We start from the raw sequence: 27,712 nt of genomic DNA on the forward strand, positions 1-27,712 counted from the left end.
CACTGGGTGAATTATGGCTTTGCAGGAGGCTGAAACAGCGACACCTTCTGCAGACGTGACTACAAGTAGCAGTCAGGAGGGGGTCAGCATGGTTGCAGAGCAAACTCTGCAGCACCAGCAGCACTTGCCCAATGGTGCAGGCCCCACAGCTGCGGCGACAGCGGCGAGCCCAAGCTGAGAGACACCTCCCACAAGGTTTGTGCAATACCACAGAGCTGTGGCACGAGAATTCAGTGATTTTTTTATCCTATGATGTACCTTCAAGCCCTTAAATATACGTAGAAGGTAACAAAATTTCCCTTTTTCAGATGAACAAAAACAATTGTTACTGAGAGAAATACTCGTCAAAACCATAGCAAAACCTTTATTTAAAACTGCTGCTGGCGAACACGCTACAGGTAGGCGGGGCATAATATAAAAGGAGAAAAACAGCTTACTTCGCAGAACAGTGCAAACCATGACTATTCAACGAGAATGTGGTATTACACTAATTTATTTAAAATACGTCATGCATAACATCGCCTACGGACACCGCCTCTCTATAACAAAAAAGTAGCAAAAAGAAACAGCACTAGGATGCAACTGATGTGCTCTTCATGTCAAACCTCAACTTGGTGGTCTGCAAACCTAGTGTAAATCGAGACCTTGATGTTTCCAGTAGATGGATCCTTCAAGAGACGGGAAATTGTTCAACGCAGGCTGCCTCTGGAACAGCTGCTTCGACACGGGTATTTATCGGCGAGCCCTGTCGAAGGCAAGTGCTCGTGTTGAAGCAGTTGTTATAGAGGCAGTCCCCAGGGTGGCCCGCGGAATACGCTTTATGTACTGCTGACGACTCAGCAGGAAAAATCTATATAGGATAACTTTTCTTCTTTCTTTTTCTGTGTGGTTTTGAAATCGCGCCCCTCAAATTTACTTACTTGTTTATCTCTATTTATTAAAATTATCTTACAGGACCAAAAGAATGAGTAAGAAAACCTATAGCGAAAAGGCAACAAACTTATAAGGAACAGCCCATAACGCCCCACCGCAGTGGTCTAGTGGCTAAGGTAATCGGCTGCTGACCCGTAGGTTGCGGGATCAAATCCCGGCTGCGGCGGCTGCATTTCCGATGGAGGCAGAAATGTTGTAGGCCCGTGGGCTCAGATTTAGGTGTAAGTACAGAACCTCGGATGGTATAGAAATTTCCGGAGCCCTCCACTACGGCGTCTCTCATAATCATATGGTCGTTTTTGAACGTTAAACCCCACATATCAATCAACAAGTACATAACACATGAAAATATTAGAAAACAAAAAGTGTAGAGTAAAACGAAATTAAAAATGCGCTGCATTATTAAAATTTAGCAGCGTTTTCATGAAAAAGAAAAAAAAGGCGCCTGCATTTTTTTACGCAGGGAATTCGAGTAAATGCGTCACAGAGTGGTGGGGGTATCTCGTGAATGTTGCGTGATTCGGTATGGTTTGGTACTCACTGGGTAGCGTTCATCCCGGGTAGTGTACGGGTCGAGGTGGTAACGGTAACCATATAGTAAGTCACTTCGAAAAGTTAATTTGAACGCGAAAACTTGACACGATCCCTCACACACGCACACACCCATGCATCAAACACACAGCGCTCGATGTATAGTGTGTGCACTCACAGACGATGCATGGGTGTGTGCGTGTGTGAGTGATCGTGTCAAGTTTTCGCGCTCGAATTAACTTTTCGAAATGCTCTACCAACTAGCCCAACAACAAGTTCTCTTAGAATATAAGTCACGCTCATCGACGGTACGTACCCGCGTACCAACGAGTACTTACACGATGCACACACCAAGTACGACTTGAACGGCTCCAGCAGTGTCTCACCGTCATGGTTGTCGCTGTTAACATTGTCGTTGACGCCACCGCCCTTCAAGTCGTCGTTCCCAAACGTGCTCCAAATAACCAGTTGCGCATTGGTCTGCTTCGCTTTGTTCTTGATTCTCCCGACCAGCGTAGGGTCGTTCACGAAGCGCAGTCGGTCGCACACCTTACAGCTGTGTTCAAAGCTGTGGTATTTGAATTCACGTTTGAAACGAACGGCCGGCGGCGCAAACTGCTTGGCTCGCTCTGCCCCTTTCGCAGCACGCTCGCGTTCACGAAAACTTTCCATCTCTTGGCATCTGTGGCTTCCATCGCATCTAGTCGAGTCTAGCAAAGCGTGAAGTCAAGCGAAAGAGGGCGAGGGAGAGGGGATAAAAGGGTAGAAAGGGAGGAAGAGGACAGACGAGCCGAGATTGCGCAGTAGGGGGGGGGGTGGACTCGGACGACGAGTGACATGGTGCGACTAAGAAATGTTCTGCATTAAAAAAAAAACGCCAGGCGTGCGCGGACAGCACACCACAGTCAAAGCGAAAGCTGGAAGAGTGCCATTTCTAGGTCTCATCTGAACTTTGTTAGGGCTGCTATTACAAGTACGCTTGTGAGATACCCACTACGGCGTAAATCATACTTTTTGCCAACTCGACAAGCATCCACTACGCTATTATTTTCATCCTGCAGAGAAAAGAGGCACCCGCTACACATATGCAATGCATTATGTGAGTTTTGAAGCGGTGGCTCGGTGATTCATTTATTGAAATATCATTATTGGGGTGCCTATCAATAAATACAGCTTATACGTTTTTGATGTATTGGAAGCTTGAAACGATCCACTAGTTACGTAATTTTCATTGTGTGACGCGAGGTCATTATTTTACTCTCCTACAGCGCTACACTACATACGTTAAAATGAACTTTATTGGGGCACAGAGGAAACATATAGGGACTTTTGTGCTTCTTCAGGAACTAAAGCAGGCACACTTGCCAACTACCCACTATGTTCTAAGTCATCATACTTCCTCTAAAGTAGGGAAGAATCCAGTATGCCAATAGACGTAATTCTTCAGAAAAGTAGTACCTGCTTCACACCTGGAAGGCATTATGTGAAAATGGTTCGGGATGAAACTGATGACGATGCAAAGTTATCGCTGAGCCTTTTACGATGAGTTCGAAACATTTCACGACCCACTCGTTATACTATTTACATTGTTTCAGCCTGGTTGTTATTAGGAACTTGCTCCTTAAGCTCGAGCAGTGACCATTCATCCCGCCGTCGTAGCCACGCTCTCTCTTGAGCAACTGACAGGGTAAAAATGGAACGCGATGCACGCGATTCTCTTCTTGCAGGAGAGAGCACGCTGGGCAAGTGACGCGAGCTCCGATGCGAGATAGAACCGACGTGACCGACGTCGGCTGGTGCGCTCGTAGTTGAGACAGCTCTAATAAGGGCGCATTCACACTTATTCTTCCGGCCGCCAAAAGTGCGCCGAATCCGATTCGGTGGCGGCGAGGACCCCCGAAAAGACCCGCTCCGCGCCGATCGCTCTCGGACCAATTTTGCGGCATCTGCCGCTGAATCGGTCGCCACGGACCAATATATAGGAGCGCTAGTCAACGAATTTTGAAAACTGGCGGCAAGACCTACTCACTTGTCATGTCGCAGTGCACGTAAATGGAAGTTTAACTGGGAGGTCCAGAGAGTGGGAGTTTAACCCACTTCACGTGCCTAGTTCACGTCCCTATATCGCGAAAGAGGTAATCGAGCTTGTCGTTTGCGTGACCGAGCTTGTTGCGGTTTTCAGAGCAAGACTAACCGATCTACACCGCTGGCGTCGGCGGTTTTTTCTGCTCTTCATGCATTACTAGACAGCGACTTGCCAGAAAAGTGACCAGTATTGCTTCTTTTTGCTTCCCCCTAGTTCACACTCAAGCATCCGCTTTTTACAGCGGCCGGAATTCCCCTGCCGCCGAAACGCAGCGTAGTCCGCACTGGATGCGCCCCACACCGCCGAATATGCCTTCTACCACGAGGCCAATGCGGGATGGATGCGCTGTCACCCGGTTGTAATTGTGGCTGGCAAACGCTGCTACGGTGGTCTAGACTTCGATTATTCTTGTGCGCTAGAAGCAAGAAGGAGCAGAAGAAACCGCTGACGCCAGCGCCGTTCGCAGGTTCGTCTTGCTCTGCAAGAACACGACAAGCTCGGTCACGCCAACGACACGGAGAAGTTTACTGAGCTCCTGAGGCTCTAGCCAGGAAGGACACCGAGGAGCCCTCGCTTCTCTGCAGTTCGCATTTCGGAACCGGCAGGCCATGTCCCTCGGCTCTTTAAATACCAGTTTTGAGGCGTCAGTATGGAACTCTGGGCATGAGTATTTTGCTGCATTTCTAGTAGGTGTGTATTAATAGTTGTATAGAGTGTGTGCGAGCTCGGTAACCTCTACAAAAGATTTGTTGCAGTATATGAGCTGTCGCTGTTAAGGCGGGATATGTGCATCAGGAGCAGCCATTAGGTGCTCAAGAAGTGGCATGCTCGTTTCTCCAGCTAGACTCCTCGAACGAAGCGCGTAGGGTTGTCTCATGGCAGGGTGGTTGTCAAGTAGGATTGAACTGGACAAATCATTCATAGTCAATGATACGAGAGGTTCTTTGTTAAATGTTGTGAGGGAATAGCGCGAGTGAGGTGCTTTTCAAAGGTGGCCTGGCAAGATGACGAAGACGGGTTACTGGCAACATGTTACCTGCGCGAGCACCCCACACCGAAGAAAAAAAGAAAACCCAAGAAAAATGCAGATATAATACAGAGCCAAGGCATCGAAGAGAAAAGAAGGGGAAGAGGAACATGGCTAAGGTGTGGCGTGGGAGCTCGTCAGGTGCGAGTACCTGGGCGTCAAGGCAGCCACCTGAGCGTGACTGCTTTCACGGGGTCCTGGTGACCACTCAAACTCCGAGGCTGTTGGCGAGTTTCTGGCACGGTCTACTTCTGATGTTCGAGCAGGAGACAGCGCCGCAGATGACGTCGTCTACCGGGAGAGGGAGCGAGACGTCGGGTAACGGGCTCGAGCTTGTGAACTTCCACCACGGCCACGACCACGACGACCAATCAACAACAAGTAAACTGACAAGCACAAGAAGACAGAATATCGATGCAGTTCTCGTTAACGAGCGGAAGCCTCTACGAGTCTAATCGGTCTTTAGAGTGCAGCCGTTAAAGTTCTTGTGTTGGAGTCCGGACGCGTAAAGAGACAGATACAACTCACCAGCTGTTCATGCGCATCAGCAGTGCAGCGAGGGTGCCGCTGTGGTGGGAGTGCACAAGCTCGGGCCCGTAGCCCGACGACTCGCTTCCGCTCCCGGTTGGCGACGTCACCTGATGCGCTGTCTTCTGCTCGAATACCAGAACCACGCCGTGTCAGGAACTCGCCAATAGCCTCGGCGGTTGAGTGGTAACCAGCACCCCATGCAAGCAGTCGCCGGCTAGGGTGATGCTTTGACGCCCAGGTACTTGCACCCGACGATCTCGCAGGCCACAATGATGCTGATGCTGATGACCTCAGATGAATGGCGCTCACCCACAGAGATGGATGGGCCAGGAGCCGGGCGGCAGGATACTTAAATGAAACTAAAATGAAATTAAAGCCAATCTGAAAAATTAGTTTAGAGATAATACTGCCAATAAACAAAATTTTTGCTGAGCAGGCGGTCAACCCATCTCTTGTTCTTGACAGATGTCGCTATGAATTATAAACTAAAGATCCTGAAAGGTTAGGGTTCACTAGAACGGTGATCTTTTAGTTGCATTGATGTAGTCAAACACAGTGGAGCATATATTCCTGTGGCAGTAACCAAATGAAGTGCCGCCAAGTGATAAAGGTACTGGTACATTTACTTGTATTCTTAGCTTTTGTAATGAGGGAACTAAAACTCTTTTTCTCTGATAGCAGTAACGACGACAGAATAAAAAAATGTTCAATTGTTTCATACTTCTTGCAAAAATTCACATCGGTGACGCATTGAGTTGAGCTTTGTTAAGGTAATAATTTATTGTGGAACTGTACTGCGCAATCTGGTATATGTGACCTATAACTGGCGAGATACACACCACTGTGTGTTCCAGCAATACTTTAAATGCTCGAAATCTTTACATTTATCTAAATTAGCTATTCCCCATTGCAAACAAGCATTTCGCAACCTTAGCCCTGTCACGTAAGCTGTATCCGGCTAAACTGGGATGCTGGGCCCACTCAAGGATACTGCTGCTAAAGAGTCCGCCAATTCGTTCAATTATAACACGAGGTGAGCTGGTACCCATAGTAAATGCAGTTTTCTACGTTTTTCGGTACTAAATGCCGAAATGTATTCATCAGCTCTGCATTTGGTGCCGCAGAAAGTGCATTACATACTGGTAATGAATCTGTAATGATAACTGCTGATGATTCACTTGAGGGCAACTTGCGTAGGGCAGGAACAATAGCGAATAATTCTGCAATGAATACAAGGGCATAATCTGGCAGTCTTATTGAAAAGGACCAGTCAAAAGAAAGAGAGAAGATGCCAACCCCAGCCTTTTCTTTTGACACAGATGCATCAGTCGCAATGATATTGCTTATCTCTATAGGTGACCTAGATAATGTGCTCACGGGTCATTTATGTACCTATGTGCCAATTGTTACACGTTATGAGGAAATATATCTCAAACTGTATGCTAAGCATTGACTTTAGGTTGTGTATTGAACCAATATGTTTAATTTTTACATCCAGTTGCTGTAGCATCGCTTGTGCAAATATTATTTGCGGGGTGTGCAGTCGCGACCAATGTGTTTCGAAAAATAAAGCTGGTTCTTGAATGAAAACATAAAATGAGCGTCTTTGGTGTGAACTGTATATCTTTAAGAATGCTTGCACAGTAAGAATTTTAAACCTATTTAGCAGAGAAGGTAGGCGAGCTTCCATGTACAACACGTTATTTGCAACAAACTTTGGGAGAACCCGGCACAAACGCAACGCTTCTCTTTCCAGCAGTATTAGAGGTCTCACTTTATAAGCTGCACTACCAGAAAATAATACACATCGAAATTCCATGATAGGTCGTTAATAAAGTATATATATAATTAAAAGCGCGTCTTTTCTTAAACCCACTTTATGGTTTGCGAGCTTCCGTAGCCACTCCATGTCCCGTGTTGCCTTGGAGTACACATCATCAATGTGGCTTCTCCAATTTATTGTGCCATTATATAGGATGCCCAAATAATTAAGAAAATTTGCCTGCGGATTGAGCTCATTACTATATATTAACAATATCTTGATAGGCTGCAGAAAAGAGAATGCAAGAAGCGCACTTTTATTTACGCTCAGGGTCATATAATGTTTTGAGCCCTCTTTCTATCATATTGAGATATTTCTGTAGACTCTGCTACAGGGATTGAGGGTCGGTATTACTTGCAAAGAAAGCAATATCGTCTGCGTACACATACAACTGAATATCCTTAGCTTATGAAATGGAGCTTAGGAAGATGTTAAATAAAACTGGCGACAGGACAGCCCCCTGTGGCACGCCACGTGTCTGCTTAGAGATGAGTACCAATCTTTAAAACAGTAATATTCTCTCCCTTTTAAAAACTCCGACACCCTCACAGTGATGTAGTTAAGAAAGTGGTGATATCATATCTGTTTTAATAAAATTGAACGCTCAACCCGATCGTACGCTTTAGCCAAATCTAGAGTAACTAATGCACAGTATGTGCGCCGACGCCTAGCCAGTTGTATTCGGCTCTCGAAATCAGCATGCGCACACTATATTGAGCAACCAGATCTAAAACCAATTTGACTGGGGTTTAAGATTGCGTTTTTATCAATATATCTCATTACCAGTGCATTCAGAACTCTTTCAATTAGCCTAACCAGATTAGACGGGAGTGATATCGGCCTTACATTGTGTAAGGCAACTCCTGTTTCCCGCTTTTTCAGTGGAATCACTTTAAACAGCTTCCATTCCGCAGGTATCCAAGCTTTTGTCAAAAAAAAATTCACCAGATTAGTACTTCAGTTGGAGAAATCTTGAATGCTTTTATCATTGCATTTGTTACCCCATCTGGTCTAGGTGCTGAAGGAGATCAGTGCCTTATAAACTCTGCCAGCTCATGTGAAGTAAACTTATCGAAATCCTCGCCCGCCTTTGGGTTCACAATGTGCAGTGATATAGTTGACGTAAATCTATGTTGGAGCCCTTTTGCAATGTTTTTACTAACTCAGAGAGTTCATGGGGAAAAAGAACGGAGGAGTCAATATTTTCAGCGGGTGCTAACATCTTTTGCGATCTTAAAAATCTGAAGAACACTTTTTGTTTTTAGCCCTAGAAAGATAATCATTTTTTATATTATAGCCATCTTTTGCTGCACTTACTGTGCATTTGAAGTCTGCTGCTGCCAATTTTTATTCACACCGATTTTTTGGACATTGGTTTACGAGCAGTTGTTTCCATGCAGCTTTCCGTTTTCAATAGCTTCTCATGCACTCCTCTGGCCACCACGGACTAAAAGAACCGCTTGTGGCCGAGTTTATTTGGAAAGTTGCGTCTTTTACTTATGTTTTTAACACTTCACACAGACTTATGGCTCTTATGTCACCTTGCATGTTCTTGCGGCGATCAAAATTAACCCTCAAGTCTTCTTCTAATTTTCTATAGTTGAGGAATGAGCCGACCTTTTCGGCGACAAGTGATATTCCTAGTTTTCTTTAAATAAAATTTCGAAGCAACTTTTTCCTTTGATTTTCGAAACGGTGGCATGTGAGAAGAAAATGGTCTTTATGTTCAGGTTCATTACAGCTTGAGCACAGAGGAGATGGCACCCGACCAGACCTGTTTGTGTGGAGTTTACTCACAACTAAGCCCATCTAAAACGCTTGAGAAACTCTCCTTGGCCGGGGTAATAGCTATCTACCGGTGCGATCGAGCGGTAGACAAGGGGAAGGTAGCCACCGAGTCAGTAATCGCAACTTTCGCCGGAACATCATGCCCATCTGAAATAAAAGCTTGGCCACTAATCTTCAGGGTAGAACCATTAGCATCACGTTCCCTGCATTGTTAAAATGGTTGGCGTTTCGGCCATAGTGCTGGTGGTTGTAAATCTGCAATATGGTGTTGCATTTGTGGTGACGGTCACTCACACGTCGATTGCAAGGTTCAAACTGAGAAGTACTGCCTCTGTGAGGAGGCTCATAAAACAGATTATTCTAGCTGTCCCGCTCTCTTTCAAGAGAAGCAACTGTTGGAAATAATGGACATTTAGCGATGCTCAAGAAGAAAAGCAACGACCGTTGTCAAGGAAAGGACACAAGAATATGATGGGATTGCCAATCAACAAAATGCAATGGCAGATGCTAGCTTTGCAAAAACAATTGAGGCCGCAGTAGAAAATGCAGTATTAAGAGCAATAGACAGGCTATTCACTAGCTTCTCAGAATGTCTGTATGAGATAATGAGAGCTCAGTTAACTCAGCTGATGGATAACTCAGCAGCTTCTCCTCAGAAAAGTTCTACGCTGACATCTCAGTAGGAGGCAGGATGCAGCACGAGAGGTGATAGGGTGCTCCCAGAAGGCACTCGGGTGTTTAATAAGCCTACAAAGAAAGAAGGTCACCTCCCTACTATAGATCTGAGTGTGAACACTGATGTTGAAATTGATTCGCGTACCCGAAAACGTTGCCGATCTTCCTTAAACCCTTCTTCCGTGTCGTCACAGACAGAAGCAAAAAAGGCTCCCCCTAGCAATGTTGTAAAGGCCAATACTAGAGAAGGTTGTTTCGACTGTTGGTATATCCCACCATGGAGCCGTTCAATGTATTATAACGAAATTGTCGTTCTATTTTTACAGCTTCCACAGATTTATCTTGTCTCATTGTGGGGGAAAATACCGGATTTAATACTGCTACAAGAAACTTGGTTACTTCCCGATCAGCATTTTTATTTTAAAAATTATTGATCATTTCATTTAGATTGATTGTCAAGAGGGGGTGGGTTACTTGCTTTAGTCTCTACCAGATTTTGCCACAAAGCAAAAAATATCGCTTCAGCTTCTGTCGCCGGAGTGCAAAATTTTAGTAATTTCTTTGAGTCTTCCTCTATGTAGAACATTTCAAACAGCAAATATATATTATCTGTCAGGGGTTCATGACACAAACACTTTGGATAGTGTAATTTCTATTAGCGGTAATAATGTCCTATTGGAGACTTCAACTCCCATCACTTACCTTGGGGCTCAAAGACAGACTCGTGCGGTACTCAATTACGAGACTGGTCTCAGGGTAATTGTCTCACTTGTCATAACTCAGGTATTCCCACTTTTATCAGAGGTATGTCATCCTCATCTTTAGACTTAACTTTTTGGGATCAGGCCTTGGCATCTCATCTTGGTCGACTGTTGACACTGCGACTAATAGCGGTCACATTCCAGTTACATTTGACACTATGTGCCCACTGAAATCTGTTCCTACTAGAAGGCTTACGTGCATAAATTACAGTATTTTTAAAAGCAACTTGCGAGGCTTGATAGAGTCTCTGTATGAAGCAACGGTAAAGCAAAAAGCATTGAGCATTTGTTCAGTTATACAGGAGTCGCGTAACAAAGCGGAATTTGAGGTTCAATAAGTTGAACAAAAACCTGTGTCGCGATGTTGGAATGATAACTGATTGATTGATTATTATGTGTGGTTTTACGTCCCAAAACCTCCATATGATTATGAGAGACGCCGTAGTGGAGGGCTCCGGAAATTTCGACCACCTGGGGTTCTTTAATGTGCACACGGGCCTAGAATCTGAGCACACGGGCTTAGAACAATTCCGCCTCCATAGGAAATGCAGCCGCCACAGCCGCGATTCGAACCCGCGACTTGCGGGTCAGCAGCCGAGTACCTTAGCCACTAGACCATCGCGGCGGGGCGTAGAATGATAACTGTACTCGCGATTTTAGGCGTAGAAAAGCTGCCTGCAAGTGCTCTTTCTGTCCTTGTCTCTTCTGTTTTTACGTCGTAACTACTCGTAGTCTTGAGCTGTGCAAATATGCCTGGAAGAAGCTATTACACAATCGGTGTCCAAAGAACTGGTCAGATTATAAATTCATTGCAGGTACTTTTAAACGTACGGTGGCTAATGCAAAGGCATAGTATGATGAAAAGTATCTTGAATTTCTTTTGAAATTAAATAACAAAATAGCTCTATTTGTATATCTGAGACATACGAAACTACGTCCTCAAGCAGTAAATCTTGAATCTAGAGTTTTATCGCCTCTGGAATTGAAGCAATCATTGAAAAGCCTAGCTCAAAGTTTGGAAAAGCGATTTTCAACGAATGTTTATCCCCCTTCAGTAATCTCGCGACCAAGTAACAGTTTCACAAAAATATCAATAGATGAAGTGGCAGAGGTTATGAGAAAACTTCCCATGGCGGCTCTAGGCCCGGATGAAGTCACTTCAGCAATGCTGAAAATTTCATTCAATGAGTGACGGGATGATGTACTTAGTGTAATAAATAATTCGATAAGAGAAGGTTGGATTCCATCTGAATGAAAAATCACGAAAATCATACCTGTTCTAAAAAACAGGTGAAGGTTATGTATTAGACAATATCAGGCCAATTGCACTAACGTTCAATTTTCTCAAAGTAATAGAGAGAGTAGTGCATGTACGCAAAACGAAATTTGTCGACAGACAAAGTGTTCTTCGCCCATGTCAAATAGGATTGAGACAGGGATGTTCCATATGGCAAGCGCATATTGACCTACTGAGTCGCATACATATGGCGGGGCGTCAAGGGCTGTACGAAGCTCTAGTTTTCCTGGACATTACAAAAGCGCATGATAGCGTCGAGCACAGTATACTAGTCAGTCGTCTGGGAGAAATCAATTTGCCGGACTATTTAGAAGCGCGGATCACGGAATTTTTAGGAAATAGATCATTTTACTGTTCGCAAGATGGTGTTTCATCAAGTACTTATAAACAGGAAAAAGGAGTACCACAGGGCGCTGTTATGTCTCCGGTACTATTCAATATTTTGATAAGCTCGATCCCATGCTGTCAAACTCTGGAGTTTCGCGGACACGCAGTGATACCTGTAGACGCTGTTTTGAGTAGTGCGACACTACCTTTTACAGCTTGCTGCACAACCAGGTGTAAAAACAGCGTACGAAACAATATATTAGGTATGTACGTTATATCTACATACCTCACAAAACATTATATTAGGTATGTAGGGAAGAAGATGAATGCTACTCGAGGAGGCGAACCACGAGATTAAAGTAACTAGAAGAATAAGGATGGGGTGCAGCACATTTAACAAGCACTTTCAAATGATATGTCATCATCATCAGTCTAACTATGTCCACTGCAGACCAAAGGCCTCTCCCATGTTCCGCCAGTTAACCCGGTCCTGTGCTTCCTGCTGACAATTTATACCCGCAAACTTCTTAATCTCATCTGCCCACCTAACCTTTTGTCTCCCTCTAACCCGCTTGCCTTCTCTGGGAATCCAGTTAGTTAGCCTTAACGACCAGCGGTTATCCTGTCTACGCGCTACATTCCCGGCCCATGTCCATTTCCTCTTCTTGATTTCAACTATGATATCTATAACCCCCGTTTGTTCCCGAATCAACTCTGCTCTCTTCTTGTCTCTTAAGGTTACACCTACCATTTTTCCTTCCATCGCTCGCTGCGTCGTCCTCAATTTAAGCTGAACCCTCTTTGTAAGTTCCTGCTCCAAGTTTCTGCTCCGTAGCTAAGTACCGGCAAGATACAGCTGTTATATAACTGAGATGCGTGATCTTTACGGCGATGCATCTGGTCATTAGCTCGCTGCCAAGAAGACTCGCGCCACTCGCGCCCAGGCGTCTACTGAATCGCACATCTCATATATTTTTGACGTCTTGGCACTTTGTAGCAAGGTCAACCAGCGCATGTCGGAAGACAAAAATGTTATTCACGTCCTCAAAAGGATTGCTGACGATGCCTTCAACCTGCTGGTTTTTAATAATGTCACGAGCATCGACACGATCCTGACAGATTGCCGCCGTCTAGAACATGCTAAAGCCGGCCGCGTCACCCACGGCATCACGCGCCTGCCGAAACAGCCGCTACTTCCTCTTGTGATGACGCCGCCCACCCAGTTCCCCGATGTAACAAGCTAACCCGCATCATTCGTCGCGAGGTCCAGGCAGCTCAACCAATAGCTACTCCATTTCCAACGCCTGATCCTTCACCGACCACTATCTCACCGATACAAGCCGTCGTTCGTCAAGAATTATCGAACGTCGGCCTACACCCCGTGCAACCAGTCTACTCTGCCGAGCCTTTTTATCGTCGTCCCTCCGCTCCTCGCTTTGGTTCCAACAACTCTAAACAGCGCAAATTGTCCGAATGGCGTACACTGGACGACAAGCCCATATGCTTCAACTGCCGATGTGTCGGTCGCCACTGCCGCACTCACTGGGCTCCGCCGGCAAACTATGGGCCTCCTACCCAGGCCACTTCTGTCCAGCAGTCGTCCTCAGAATTTGATTTTGATTCCCCTATGCCGACCACATCCTCTGATTCTGCCGCACCTCTGATGAGACCTCGCTACGCCCGCTCACCATCCCGTGCTCGCCGTCAATCTCGTTCGCCCCCACAACGCCATCCTGCCTCTCCGACCGGAAAACTAGGCAGTGCAGCTTCTGGAGGTGAAGCTGCATGGATGACGACCTCTGCAAGAAATCCTCGTGTAACATTACGGACCACCCAGAATCTGTTGAACGTTACGTTAGACAATGTACCTGTGCGCGCGTTGATCGATACTGGAGCGCATGTGTCCATAATGAGTGCTGCTCTTCGCCGCCGCCTAAAGAAAGATATCACACGCGCCTTGAACCGTGCCGTTCGATTCACCGACGGGGGAACTGTCGCCATTATTGGCATGTGCTCTGCTCGTGTGCCTATTGCCGATAGAAGCACTGCTGTTCTTTCCACCATTACAGAAAATTGCCCTCATGATGTAATTCTAGGTGTGGATTTTCTAACCGCTCACTCGGCCCTTAAAGATTGTTCAGCCGGCTGTCTTGACCTTGAAATGCCTCTACTTTCTGATCTGACCAACCCACCCCAAAACCGTCTTTGCATTCATTTGGCACGCCTTCCACCTAACTGTGCTCTTCTCTACGCCACATGTACCTGACGGCGATAACATGGTGGCACCAATTCATGCCGTGATGCTTACGCATGGCGTCGCTGTGCCGCACACCAGTTCGACAACTGTTGAAAACCGCACATGACTTCCTATTGTCAATTTTGCCCTCACTGCCCAAGTTCTTCCCTAAGGTATCTCCCTGGCGGAAATTACTGCCTAAAAGACCATACAGTTGAGTTGTCAGAGTGGATGATTGCCCCACCACGGTGGTCTAGTGGCTAAGGTAATCGGCTGCTCACCCGCAGGTCGCGGGATCAAATCCCGGCTGTGGCGGCTGAGTTTCCGATGGAGGCGGAAATGGTGTAGGCCCATGTACTCAGATTTAAGTGCACGTGAAAGAACCCCAGGTGTTCGAAATTTCCGGAGCCATCCACTACGACGTCTCTCATAATCATATGGTAGTTTTGGGACGTTAAACCCCACAAATCAATCAGAGTGGATGATTGCTGCACCTCAGACCATGAACCAACTCTATCACGTTCATCGGTCGTCGACGTTGACCCCATGGTACCATCAGACCTCGCTTCATATCAAGCGGAATCCCTCCGCCACGTCCTGGAGTCCTATAGTGACATTTATGACTTCGACAGCACGGCCTTAAGCCGAACGAGTGTTGTTACTCATCGCATCAATACTGGTGATGCGAGTCTCATTCACCGACGTTCATACCGCGTTTCCGCGTCCGAGCGCACAGTCATACTACAGGAAGTCAAAAAGATGCTTGCAAAAGACATAATCGAGCCCTCTTGCAGCCCCTGGGCTTCTCCTGTCGTTATGATTAAAAAGAAGGATGGAACGTGGCGCTTTTGTGTAGATTATCGGCATCTCAACAAAATTACGAAGAAAGATGTTTACCCGTTGCCTAGAATCGACGATGCCTTAGACTGCCTTTACAGTGCTACGTATTTTTCCATTACGACCTTCGATCTGGCTATTTGCAGATCGCTGTAGACGAGATGGACCGTGAGAATACCGCATTCGTCACTCCTGACGGTATTTATCACTTCAAAGTTATGCCCTTTTGTCTCTGTAATGCACCGGCTACATTAAAAAAAATGATGACTCATTGCTCCAGGGGTTTAAATGGTCAACCTGCTTATGTTATTTAGACGACGTTATAGTTTTCTTGCCCACATTCGACTCCCATCTCGATCGTTTATCGGCGATTATTGAAGTTTTCCGTCGAGCCGGACTTCAATTGAACTCTTCGAAATGCCACTTCGCTCATCGTCAAATAGCCGTACTTGGCCACCTCGTCGATGCCGCAGGAGTCCGCCCGGATCCCGAGAAAATTCGTGCCGTCACGGACTTTCCTGTTCCGAAGTCAGCAAAGGACTTTCGTAGTTTTGTGGGCTTGTGCTCCTACTTTCGACGGTTTGTTAAGGACTTCGCGATCATTGCACGCGCACTCACAAACCTCCTGAACAAGGACACCCCATTTTTCTAGGGCGCTGATTAAGCCTCATCTTTTTCCCAGCTAACGACGCTCCTTACAACACAGCCGATTTTAGCTCACTTTGATCCATCAGCTCCAACCTACGGTCGCACTGACGCTAGTGGGCGCGGCATGGGGGCATTGCTATTGCAACACCAACGTGGACATTACCGTGTTAAAGCATATGCAAGCCGACTGCTATCTACAATCGAGCGAAACTATTCAATCACGGAGCGTGACTGTCTCGCTCTTGTGTGGGCAGTCGCCAAGTTTCGCCCATACTTATACGGGCGTCCATTCTGGGTAATCACCGACCACCACGTGCTCTGCTGGCTGGCCTCACTCAAGGATCCCACAGGACACCTCGCTCGTTTGTCCCTACGTTTACAAGAACACACGTTCACCGTAACGTACAAAACAGGGCGGTCACATCAAAATGCGGATTGTTTATCACGCTACGCTTTGGGAGAAGCTCCCTATACTGACACCTTTCCAGGCCTTCTGTCTGTGATGCAGCTACTCAACCTTGACCACAAACAACGCCGGGACACTTCCCTGCGAACCATCATTGACAAGCTTGAGTCAATGCCTCGCGACGCATCTATACATCTTGCTAGGAGGCGCCGCCACTATAACACAGAACACCAAACACAAGCGCGTAACTTCAACTAAACGTTTATTGCAAATGTCAGAGTTTATAAAGGGGGTGAAAAGACAAAAAAAGAATAATAAAATGTAGACAACAAAGAGCACACGTGCCAGTCCCATATATTACTATCTGTTATTACCTATCACCCCATCCAAAAAAATATAGTTCTTTCCGCGTCAGCGAGACAGAAGGTGCACTAACACACTCAAAATCATCGCGTGTCATTTCCGCCGCTTCTACTATCAAACGGGTTAATAAATCTCTGCCCCGATATAACACACACGTGTTATTGAAATAAGACACACAACCGCACTCCTTACAGTGGATCGCCAAGTGACCATCTGAACCCTTCTGAACTTTATTGTGGTGCTCTTTTAGCCTCTCATTAATGCATCTTTCAGTTGTTCCCACATAAACAAGACCACATGACAAGGGCACTCTAAACAACCGACTGTGCACACTCAACATATTTATTGCGATGCTTAATTTGGCATCCTTTTTTTCTTTTTAAACAGGACAAATTTTGTGACATATTCTGGACAGTTTTTCAGGAGCAGACATGACCACTCTGATGGCCACCTTATTACCAATCTTTCTAAGATTCTGTGCCACACTATGGATATAGGAGACAACAGCCGTTTTACGCCACTGCAGGGAAGTGTTAACGCTGCCTATTTTATTTCTTTAGGTCCCTATGTAGCGATTCAGCGACGCTTATAACCATTTGTTGCGGGTAACCTGCTGCCTTCAGTCGCAAAACCTGTTGCTCAAAGCTCTTCTTCATGAGGTGAAAACAGGACTTCTTCAACGAATTAAAAAGGCACATTCGTGCAACAGACCTCTTCACTACTTTGTTATAGGCAGAAGAGAAAGGCGACAGTGGCTTTTTGCTCCTGGGCTCATAGAGCCGACAAACATGGTCATCCTGAATTTGCAACGAAAGATCTAGGAACCTGAGCGTATCACCATAGGGCACTTCATGTGTTAGTTTCAGAGGCTGAAAAACTGTCTCAAATTCTCCAAGTGTCAAAACAGCAACGCTCTGAAACTCTTTGGCATCACACTTCGAAAAACCAAATAATCATCCACAAACCTGAAGATCTTTGAAACCTTAGTTCCCGACAACCTCTCATCAATTATTCGATCTAAGTGGGCCATAAATATATCACTAAGGACGGGTTCAATAGCCGAACCAATACAAATACCCTATTTTCGGATATAGGTGTTCCCATTCCAATTAACGAATGTGGACGTTAAGTAAAAAGCCAGTAAATCCAGAAAACCTTTCACTGACATACCACAAGTGTTCTGAAAGGTCACTGCATCATGCTCAAGTATGCACTGTTTGACAAATTCTAAAAGCATTTTATGAAGTGAAGAGTAGTACAAATCTTTCACATCTATGCACAATGCCTTAACGACAGTTCTGGCATCCGATACCAAAAAATTCACAATCGGCTCAGAATTCTTGGTGTGAGATGGGTCATTAATTTGAAGGAGATTCAGCTTTTCCTGTAGAAAAAACGCCACATTTTTTTGCAAAGAACCTTGTTCCGAAATAATTACCCGGAACGGCATTCCATTTTTGTGCGTCTTGCAACTAAAAACATATCTAAGCCCAGTTTATCAGTTTTCATAATCTGTTTAGCCAAATCATGCAATAGAAGGCTGTTGCACAAGTTTTTTGCAGCTGTTCGAACAGATTTGAGTGACACTTTTGACCTAATAGTTGAGTTGACTAATAATTGAGTCGGTATTTGATACCGACTCAATCGCCACTTGCGCTTTAAAAAAAAAGAACCATTCGGGAAAACACACAACCCACCTTCTTTGTCAGAAGGAATGACACAAAGTCCCGATTCTTCGAGGTATGTGACCACCTTCCTTATGGGCAACACTTGACGCTTGGGCCGGAACTTTTCAAGCACATCAACGCCCTCAGAAATACACCGATCCTTTTCACAATCCTGAGCACAACCAGAAAGTTGTCTCACAAGAGACAGAAACTTAGGCGTTTCAAGTCCTGGTTCAACAGCGTACATGGGACCTCGTCTTAACGTCTCTTTCACATATTCAGGAAGAACGACGTCATCCGTGGTGTGAATAATGTTGCCTTCAGCAGGTTTCTTCGGTTGGCGCTTGGACCTGAGCTGCAACAGTATTGTTGACCAAAGGCGCCCAGTTTCGCAGTTCACAAGGCCCCCCAATACGAGCCATTTTTTCTTCTTCTGGTTTGCTGAGCCGCGTTCCATGTAGATATGATTGCGCAGAGTATCTCGGTAGAGGCCTGTCTGCCTGTGACACTCCGAACGTAGAATCCTGGCAATCCGGTTTCCATGGCTTACAGATGGTTGAAAACCGCCACAAAAAAATTGCCCGCAGCTTCCCTCGGGGGAACACTGAGGAGGATGCGGAGCGTATAATTGGTTAACGGGGTGTTAAAGTGCGAATTACTTGGGTCGATGGCTAAATTGGTTAACGTGGTTGTGAAATGGGGTGTTAAATTGCGACTTACTTGGGTCGATGGCTAAATTGGTTAACGTGGTTGTAGGAGGGGGTGTTAAATGAGTGAACACGTACACACGTATGCGAAAGGACGGCGCTGGTCGAAGGGACGTCGATCATTGTGTTTGTGGATTCGTTGGAATTTTTTTCACCGCGACCTTGGACGTCGACGCGCCGTACCAACCAACCGACGAGCGGCGACTGAGTGAGCGAGCGCCGACCTTGAGTATATATACAGCGCGACGCCGCATGCACTGTCAGCTGTTCAATGTTCTCGAAGGAGAAGCGCGCGCGCGGCACAGATGGCGACGGTGCGACGGCGCATGCGCTGTCAGCTGTCGAATGTTCTCGAAGGAGAAGCGCGCACGGCACAGATGGTGGGCGACGGCGCATGCGCGCGCGTCAGCTGTCGAATGTTCGAGAAGCGGTGCGGACGGCGCGGACGGCGCACTACAAGGCGCGAGTATAAGATGCTTCCGCATCTAAAAGCCAGAACTTCTGGGTGTGTTAGCTTCATCCTTAAGCAAAACGAGAAAGACCTGGCACGACATGTGACGAGGGCAATGAGGGTTACCAGAAGGATTGGTTGAAGAGACGTTAATGGTGAAGAGCCCGTTGAACTAGAAATGTAACTCAATAAACAATTGTATTGGCCAGTTGGTGAGGATCCATTTTGCTAGGAAGCGCAGCCACTATAACACAGAACACACAACACAAGCGCTTAACTTCAACTAAACGTTTATTGCAAACGTCACAGTTTATAAAGGGGGTGAAAAGAAAAAAAGAATAATAAAATGTAGACAACAAAGAGCACACGTTCCAGTCCCATACATTACTATCCGTTATTATCTATCACCCCATCCAAAAAACGTAGTTGTTTCCGCGTCAGCGAGATAGGAGGTGCCCTAACACACTCAAAATCATCGCGTGTCATTTCCTCCGCTTCTACTATCAAACGGGTTAGTGAATCTCTGTCCCGATATAACACACACGTATTATCGAAATAAGGCACACAACCGCACTCCTACAGTGTATCGCCAAGTGACCATCTGAGCCCTTCTGCACTTTAAGGTGGTGCTCTTTTAGCCTCTCATTAATGCACCTTCAGTTGTTCCCACATAAACAAGACCACATGACAATAAAGTGCAGAAGGGTTCAGATGGTCGATTGGCGATCCACTGTAAGGAGTGCGGCTGTGTGCCTTATTTCGAAACACGTGTGTGTTATATCGGGACAGAGATTTATTAACCCGTTTGATAGTAGAAGCGGCGGAAATGACACGCGATGATTTAAGTGTGTTAGAGCACCTTCTATCTCAATGACGCGGAAAGAATTATGTTTTTTGGATGGGGTGATAGATAATAACGGTTAGTAATGTACGGGACTGGCACGTGTGCTCTTTGTTGTCTACATTTTATTATTCTTTTTATCTCTTTTCACCCCCTTCATAAACTCTGACGTTTGCAATAAACGTTTAGTTGATGTTAAGCGCTTGTGTGTTGTGTTCTGTGTTATAGTGGCTGCGCTTCCTAGCAAGATGGATCCTTACCAACTGGCCCGATACAATTGTTTATTGAGTTACAACAAATGTTCCTGGTCAAAGACGGGATCCTGTATCGCCGTAACCTCGATCCATATGGCCATGACATGCTCCCCGTCATACCAGCACATCTTCGTGCGGCTGTGCTCAACCAACTTCATGACGCTCCTTTGGCGGGCCACTTGGGCGTCTCACGCACATATTACCGTGTGCGTCGTCGTTTTCTTTTTGGCCTGGTCTTGCCGTTTTTTTCGACGCTACGTCGCCACTTGTGAGCCCTGCCAGCGCCACAAAAAGCCATCCTCCCTACCAGCTGGATTCCTTCAGCCGATCGACATTCCCACTGAACCTTTTTTTTCGAGTTGGCCTTGACCTACTTGGCCCATTCCCGATCTCCAGCTCAGGCAACAAAGGGATTGCTGTCGCCACTGAATATTCGATACGATACGCTATCACACAAGCACTTCTGACGAGTTGCACAACTGATGTGGCGGACGTTCTGGTATACGATATTATTTTAGTACACGGAGCTTCACGCCAACTTCTCACTGACCGGGGCCGGACATTCCTATCAGTTGTCGTTGATGAAATCCTGCGCTCTTGCTCTGCCAAGCACAAGCTTGCCACTTCGTACCATCCGCAAACGAATGGTCTTACGGAGCGCCTCAACCGCACCATAACCGACATGCTTTCTAAATACGTAGCGGCCGACCACCAGGACTAGAACGTTCATTTGCCATTTGTGACGTTCGCATATAATTCGTCACGTCACGACACTGCCGGCTATTCACCATTCTATCTTCTATACGGCCGAGAACCCACCCTACCCTTTGACACTTTGCTGCCCTCGGTCACTGAGTATGCCGGCGAAGCAATCGCGCGATCCTACCACGCACGCCAACTCGCCCGCAACCCTCTGCCGGCCTCACAGGAGCACCAAAGACAGCTCTACGATTCCCATCATCGAAACGTGCACTTTGCACCGGGGTCCCTTGTCCTCCTCTGGTCCCCCACTCGGCGTGTAGGTCTTTTTAAAAAACTGCTGTCACGCTACACTGGACCATACCACGTCGTTCGCCAGGTGACTGACGTTACATACGAGATTGTACCAGCCGATCCAACGTCATCATCGTCACCTTCGAGTGACATCGTGCACATAGCTCGACTCAAGCCTTATTACCCTCCTTCTACCGCATCCGAGTTCTACCGCATCCGACTTCTACCACCGGGGGGTTATGATGCACAACAGCCGGCACAGCCGTGCTGCAAGAAAGAGAAAGACGACGTCGGTTGCTGGTTGTTGATGAACTGTCGCCATCTTGTTCGCCGAGCACGGTCCATCGTATATAATTTAATAAATAAGTTACTCGTACAATATTTTGAGAATGAAAACTGGTGAAACACACATAAAGTGTTGCAGCAGATTGTTGAGTGATTCTTGTGCTATATTTTCACGTCCGTAAGAAGGAATTACCTCAATTAAATTTGTGTCAACATTACTATTTAAAGAAAGTATATATTTAGGTCACCAAATATTAATACATTTTATTTGTCGGGAATGGCAAATTTAAAAAAAAGATCAAACAAATAAAAAATGTGTCTATTTTACTGTGAAGTGGGCGATAAAGCAAAAGAACAGCGACTTTGTTGGTAACAAGACAAATATCTTCGTAGGCATTGTTACTTACAGTGAATTCGTGAATATTGTCCCAAACGAGATTTGTCTTCACATAAAAGGCCACAACACCTCGACGTTTATTTTCACGAAACATGGAGACGTTGCTTTACTCCGGAAGGTGCATGACTTCCGCATCGGATCAATACCACGTCTCTGAGAAACAAATATAATCGAAACAATTCTTTAATTATTCTAGATTCACCTTGATTTCCTCCGATTTGCTTTTAAGTCTTTCTTCATTCAAATGGTATGAAGAAAGTGTTTGATCAGGAAGATAACTTCTCTTGGTTATTAAGCTAACAAACAGGTCTGCGTCAAAATATGGCGTCATGGCTGTTGAAGGTTGCCGTCATTTAGGTGACGCTTGTAGCAGTATTTCACGATATTTTATCGATGTCATCTTCTGAAGCGATCTTTATTGCGTGGGCGTTTGGTCCCTTCCTTGCAAAGATATTGCCCTTAGAAGAGCACACAAAACAATAGTTCGCTTCCCTTTCACTTTGGCAAGCCACAGCGATTTCTTGTTCAGGGCCCTCAAATTGCGAGAGAACCGAATGTCGTCTTCAATTTCTCTCAGACTACCACGTTTTGCACACGAGGCACCCTTGGTAGACAATGTGCACAATGTGTGTATGTATTATTGTAATCGGTACTTAGTGTTTGCCAAGCAAGAAACGGTGGAATGGTTCACAGTTGTTCTCCGTAAAGAGTAGCACGCCGCCTTTGAGTGAGATAGTTTTTTTCTTGAAAGTTCTCAGTTAAATGAGCCGATGAGATTAAAACGTTTGCAGTTTCAATATGAAAGCAGAAAGCCCAAGGCCTGGTCAACTTGAGGATCATGGAGCCCTCTACTACGGCGTCTCTCATATTCATATGGTGGTTTTGGGACGTTAAAACCCACAAATCAGTCAATCATCAACTTGCGGATCATGGGAGAGGTCTTTGCCCTGCAGTAAGCGCAGTCACGCTGATGCTGATGATGCTGATGATGATTATGGTGATAACGAATGGTGTGCCAGTGCGAAACGATTATCTCAATTTAGAAAGGTTAGTTGGTTACTTGTTCAGTTTGGCGCCAGAAGGACTTTAGTGACGGGGACATATTTCTTCCTGGAGATAGCAAAGTGTGTTGCCACAGCTAAAGAAATTCCATTTGCCTAGAAATACCTGTCAAAAAAATTGCCCGCAGCTTCCCTCGGGGGAACACTGAGGAGGATGCGGAGCATATAATTGGTTAACGGGGTGTTAAAGTGCGACTTACTTGGGTCGATGGCTAAATTGGTTAACGTGGTTGTGAAATAGGGTGTTAAATTGCGACTTACTTGGGTCGATGGCTAAATTGGTTAACGTGGTTGTAGGAGGGGGTGTTAAAGGAGTGAACACGTACACACGTATGCGAAAGGACGGCGCTGGTCGAAGGGACGTCGATCATTGTGTTTGTGGATTCGTTGGAATTCATTTCACCGCGACCTTTGGACGTCGACGCGCCGTACAAACCAACCGACGAGCGGCAACTGAGCGAGCGAGCGCCGACCTTGAGTATATATACAGCACGACGGCGCATGCACTGTCAGCTGTTGAATGTTCTCGAAGGAGAAGCGCGCGTGCGGCACAGATGGCGACGGCGCGACGGCGCATGCGCTGTCAGCTGTCGAATGTTCGAGAAGGAGAAGCGCGCGCGGCACAGATGGTGAGCGACGGCGCGACGGCGCATGCGCGCGCGTCAGCTGTCGAATGTTCGAGAAGCGGTGCGGACGGCGCGGACGGCGCGGACGGCGCACTACAAGGCGCGAGTATAAGATGCTTCCGCATCTAAAAGAACCAGGGTGGTGAGGGAGATCCAGAAGGGGCATTCAGGTAAGGGGCTTTCAGGGGGAGGAGGCCCGACCCTCCTCCCCCTCCTGGGTTCTCGACTGGTATAGAAAGCACTAGACTGTGAGCGTGATAACGCGACATGAGGTTTACCAGTGGCTGGCCGAGCACCTAATGTTATAAGCACTTAAAATATGGTTTATTCCTCCGTCATAACATTTGGTAAAACACGCAAGTAAAATGCATCCTTAAACAATTACTTCAATGCGCACCGTATATTATTATATGAGAGCTGGAAAAAATGCTTTAGTGACCAATTTTTTTGACAGCTGTAACACTGCTTAACATATTGCAAAGTAACGAAAACGCTGACCAAGGTGAAATTCACCAAAATAAAACACGTTCCGGCTCCCGACACGGGAGCCTTGTTCACAGCATTGTGAACAAGGCTCCCATGTGGGGAGCCGACACGACTTTTTATTTTTGTGTATTTCGCCTTGGTCGGCGTTTTTTGTTACTTTGCACTATATTTGTCCCCAACCAGACGGGATTCCGTCGGGCTATAGAAAACTGCTTAAGATAGATGCATCAATGTTGACGCTTAGTCATACGTGTTGATCCAGACTACTAACGTACATCGTTAATGGCTAAGGAAATCCTTGTGGTGATATATGCCTGCGGTAGCTGTATAGGTTCACAGTGAGAGCGGAACCACAGAAAGCGACGGGACAGCCAGAAAAAGATAAATGAGTGGACACCGAACTTGGGATAAGGTCTCCTACGCGTGGTATACGAAAGCTATTGAACACCATGGCCCGACCACAGGTAAACGCATCGCGTGGCGTGTCTTACGTTTGGCCGGTCGCCATTAATCACGGGGTAAGTATTAGAAGGCATCATTCAGACTGAGCATTCAGGAGCTACATCTAGGCGAAACATGCACGCTTTAGGGTGTTCCAGATGATGATGATCAAAACTTTATTACTCCCAAAAGAGGGGACCGGCCGAGTGGTCGGTTACGCTGCTTGGAGGAGGTCGGCGGGGATTCCTTGAGACACCGCGGCCTCCAATGCGCGTGAGATTACCCGGCGTTGCTATGCCGAGTCAGTGATATGCAGAAGGGAATCCCATGTATCGTCTGTGTGAGAAGCGTCAGCGTACGGTGGGCACGTCCATGCCATCTGTATGAGGGCGGCCGTTTGTGAGCAGTATTCACAGCGTGGTGTCACGATGTGTAGGTATACCTTGCTATAAAGCCAGGGGTTGTGAAAGACACCTGCCTCAAGCTTTCGCCACAGGACGGCATCATGTCGAGGGAGGTCTTTATGAGCTGGAGGATAGCGGAGACGGCCTAGTCTGTAGTGCTGTAAAATGTCTCGGTAAGTGACAAAAGGAGTTATATTTTCGCAGGCCTGGGAGGGCGAAGAGGTTGAAGAGCTGTGTTTGGTATGGGATATGAGCGATGCATACCCTTCAAGTGCACAATTGGGATGGACGCTTAGGCACAACGTGTTGAAGGAAGAAATTGCAGAGTACACAGTCATGATGCATTACTGAATTTCACCAAGAATGCTGTGAGAGTACAGTGTTAGATATAAAAGGCGTTTTTTATGAGTGTTCAAAGTATGACCATGGGGTTCTTTATAACGTGCCCGGCATGTGTTTTCACGGACTCAGAGGTCATGGATTCGACTGCCGTTGACAGAGCTTTTTTTTCTCTTCTGATTTTTTGAAATTTTTCTATATCAATTTCGTCATGAAAATACGTCCCTGAAGTGTTGGTGGACACCAGTATAGAGTGGTGGTGTGGGCTTGTTGGTGAAACATTTGAAAGAAATTTATGTAGCTCGAGGCGAAAAAACGAACACAGGAAGGAATAGACTGAGAAAACAGAGCGCTTCTAGCAACATGTTTATTTTCGACCTCCAAGCTGTTTTTGAGCCATAATCGTCAGGCGAGCAAGCAGATAAGCACGTGTATTAAGATAGATGCGCGACAATATTATCTACCTACAATAAAAACGATAAATAGGACAACAAAAACCACACAGATAAAATCACGTATCGCTGCGTACGCAAGAACGCCAGTTCCTTGAGTGACAAGGCAATTGAAGGCTTGCTAATACATACATCTCAAAGAGCATCAATAAGTTCGCCTTCTATGATCAACCGAGTCACCCCATCCTTATGCCGACCAACAATGATTGTACTCTGGAACAAAGGCCGGCACTCACACGCGTGAATGTGAAGAGCAAGAAAACCTTCTGGCGGCAGTTTATCCGCCTTGTAAATGGGTTCTCTCAATCCCTCATTCACACACCTACTGGTTTGGCCGACATATTTTTCCCTCATGTGAACAGAATAAGATAAATGACGAACGAAATGCACTCCACAAGTTTGTCTGTATGCCTTTTTGTGCAAAACACTCTTTCCACGCATGACGGATTCGTCAGCACACGCAACTTCCCAAGTTTATCACGTACTGAAAATAGCACGCTAATATTGTCCCGAAGTGCCACTTCCTTATGGTTATGTGACAGCTGGTTAACATATGGAATTATGGCCGTGCGTCTTGACTTTGCCGGTGAATCGACATAAGCACTAGATTGGCTTGACCTTGCACGAATCATTTTCAACTCTTTTTCCGCAACTGAAACTAAAACAGGATCCAGATAGCCCAATCCTTGCAAACGTGTAATCTCAATATGGAAGCTCTGCTTCATAAGGTGCGCACATTACTTGTTCAAAACGTTTTTGAGGCAAGTCGTCACGATGGCTCTTTTGGTTAGTTTGGAATGACCGGATTGAAACGGGAGTAAAGCTTTGTGAGCATGCGGATCATAGCACCAGCATAACTGGTTGTCAGAACACTGAACACTTAAATCTAAAAACCTTATTGGTCCATCGCTAGGTCAGTCTACTGTCACTTCAAGGGGCTTAACACCATCACGAAACACATTCAACACACTAGTACCCTCACTTTGGACACTTTCCCCTGAGCTGTCAATGAAAATAATAAAATCATCTACATATCGGAACACTTTCTTAGCCGTCGTCTCTGCGAGACGATATCCCACAATTCTTTCAAGTTCTGCCAGAAACAGATTGCTCAAGACAGGCGCGATGCAAGAGCCGATACATATACCCTGCTTTTGCAAAAGAATTTCATTGTTCCATTTAAGGAACGTTTAAGTAAGATAAAATTCTAACAGGGTAAAAAAATTATCAGCGGATATACCTGACTCAGAAGAAAACTTAACAGCACCAAATTCATCATTGCTACTTCCGACACATTTCAGCATTTGTGGATGGGGGAGGGAATAGTACAGGTCTGTTACGTCAATTGAGAAGGCTTTTAGCCTTTCATTTTCATGAGCTTCCATGAACCTTAAAATACTATCGGAACTCTTGACTAAAAACGGATCTCGGACTTCGAGATGATTGAGTTTGTCTAACAAAAAAGCAGCGAATTCTTTCTGTCAAGTACCTATTTCCGAGAGTAATACTCGAAAAGGAGTGTTAACTTTGCGAGTTTTTGCATTAAAAATACATCGAGGCGATTCTTCTTAATTTTTTGAATACTTTTTAGAGTTCCAACTACGTTCATGTTTTTGCACAATTTTATAGCCTTTGCTTTTACTTTGTTCAACGATACGCCATCTTTTACATGGAACACCCTAGAAATGGCATCATTAGCTTTTTCCAAGAAGCATGAACGCGAAAAAACTGCGAAGCCACCTTGCTTATCTTCCTGCAAAACACACAGCGAATTATTGTCAAGGTACGACAAAACATGCTTAACAGGAATGTGAGAACACACAGGTTTACAACACGAAATGGCGTCTGCTTCTTCAGAAGTAATTCTTTCTTCGTCACCTTCAGTCGCACGACGTGGCACCTGACGAACGACAGTCAGGAGTTCAGGATTTGTCCTCTCTCTTTGAAGCCCGAACTTCGGCCTTAACTCTAGGACTTGAATGACTTCATCAGGAAGCTGGAGGTCTTCAGGAACATGAACCTTTCCCTTGGCCATCCGTC

The 27,712-nt window shown here is 45.8% G+C and overlaps 1 protein-coding gene across 1 annotated transcript in view; it reads left to right on the forward strand.

Annotated features, from left to right (window-relative positions):
• The window catches only part of LOC119169944 (adenylate cyclase type 3), a 1,227,834-nt gene that overhangs the window by 1,195,655 nt on the left and 4,467 nt on the right, over positions 1–27,712 (forward strand). Inside the window, exon 18 of the mRNA XM_075886158.1 lies at positions 26–195. Coding sequence (XP_075742273.1) covers positions 26–178 — 153 coding nt within the window. The 3' untranslated portion in view covers positions 179–195. The remainder of the gene's footprint in view (positions 1–25; positions 196–27,712) is intronic.

The sequence above is a fragment of the Rhipicephalus microplus genome, chromosome 2 (genome assembly GCF_043290135.1).
Source record: "Rhipicephalus microplus isolate Deutch F79 chromosome 2, USDA_Rmic, whole genome shotgun sequence".
In the NCBI taxonomy this organism is placed as follows: domain Eukaryota; kingdom Metazoa; phylum Arthropoda; class Arachnida; order Ixodida; family Ixodidae; genus Rhipicephalus; species Rhipicephalus microplus.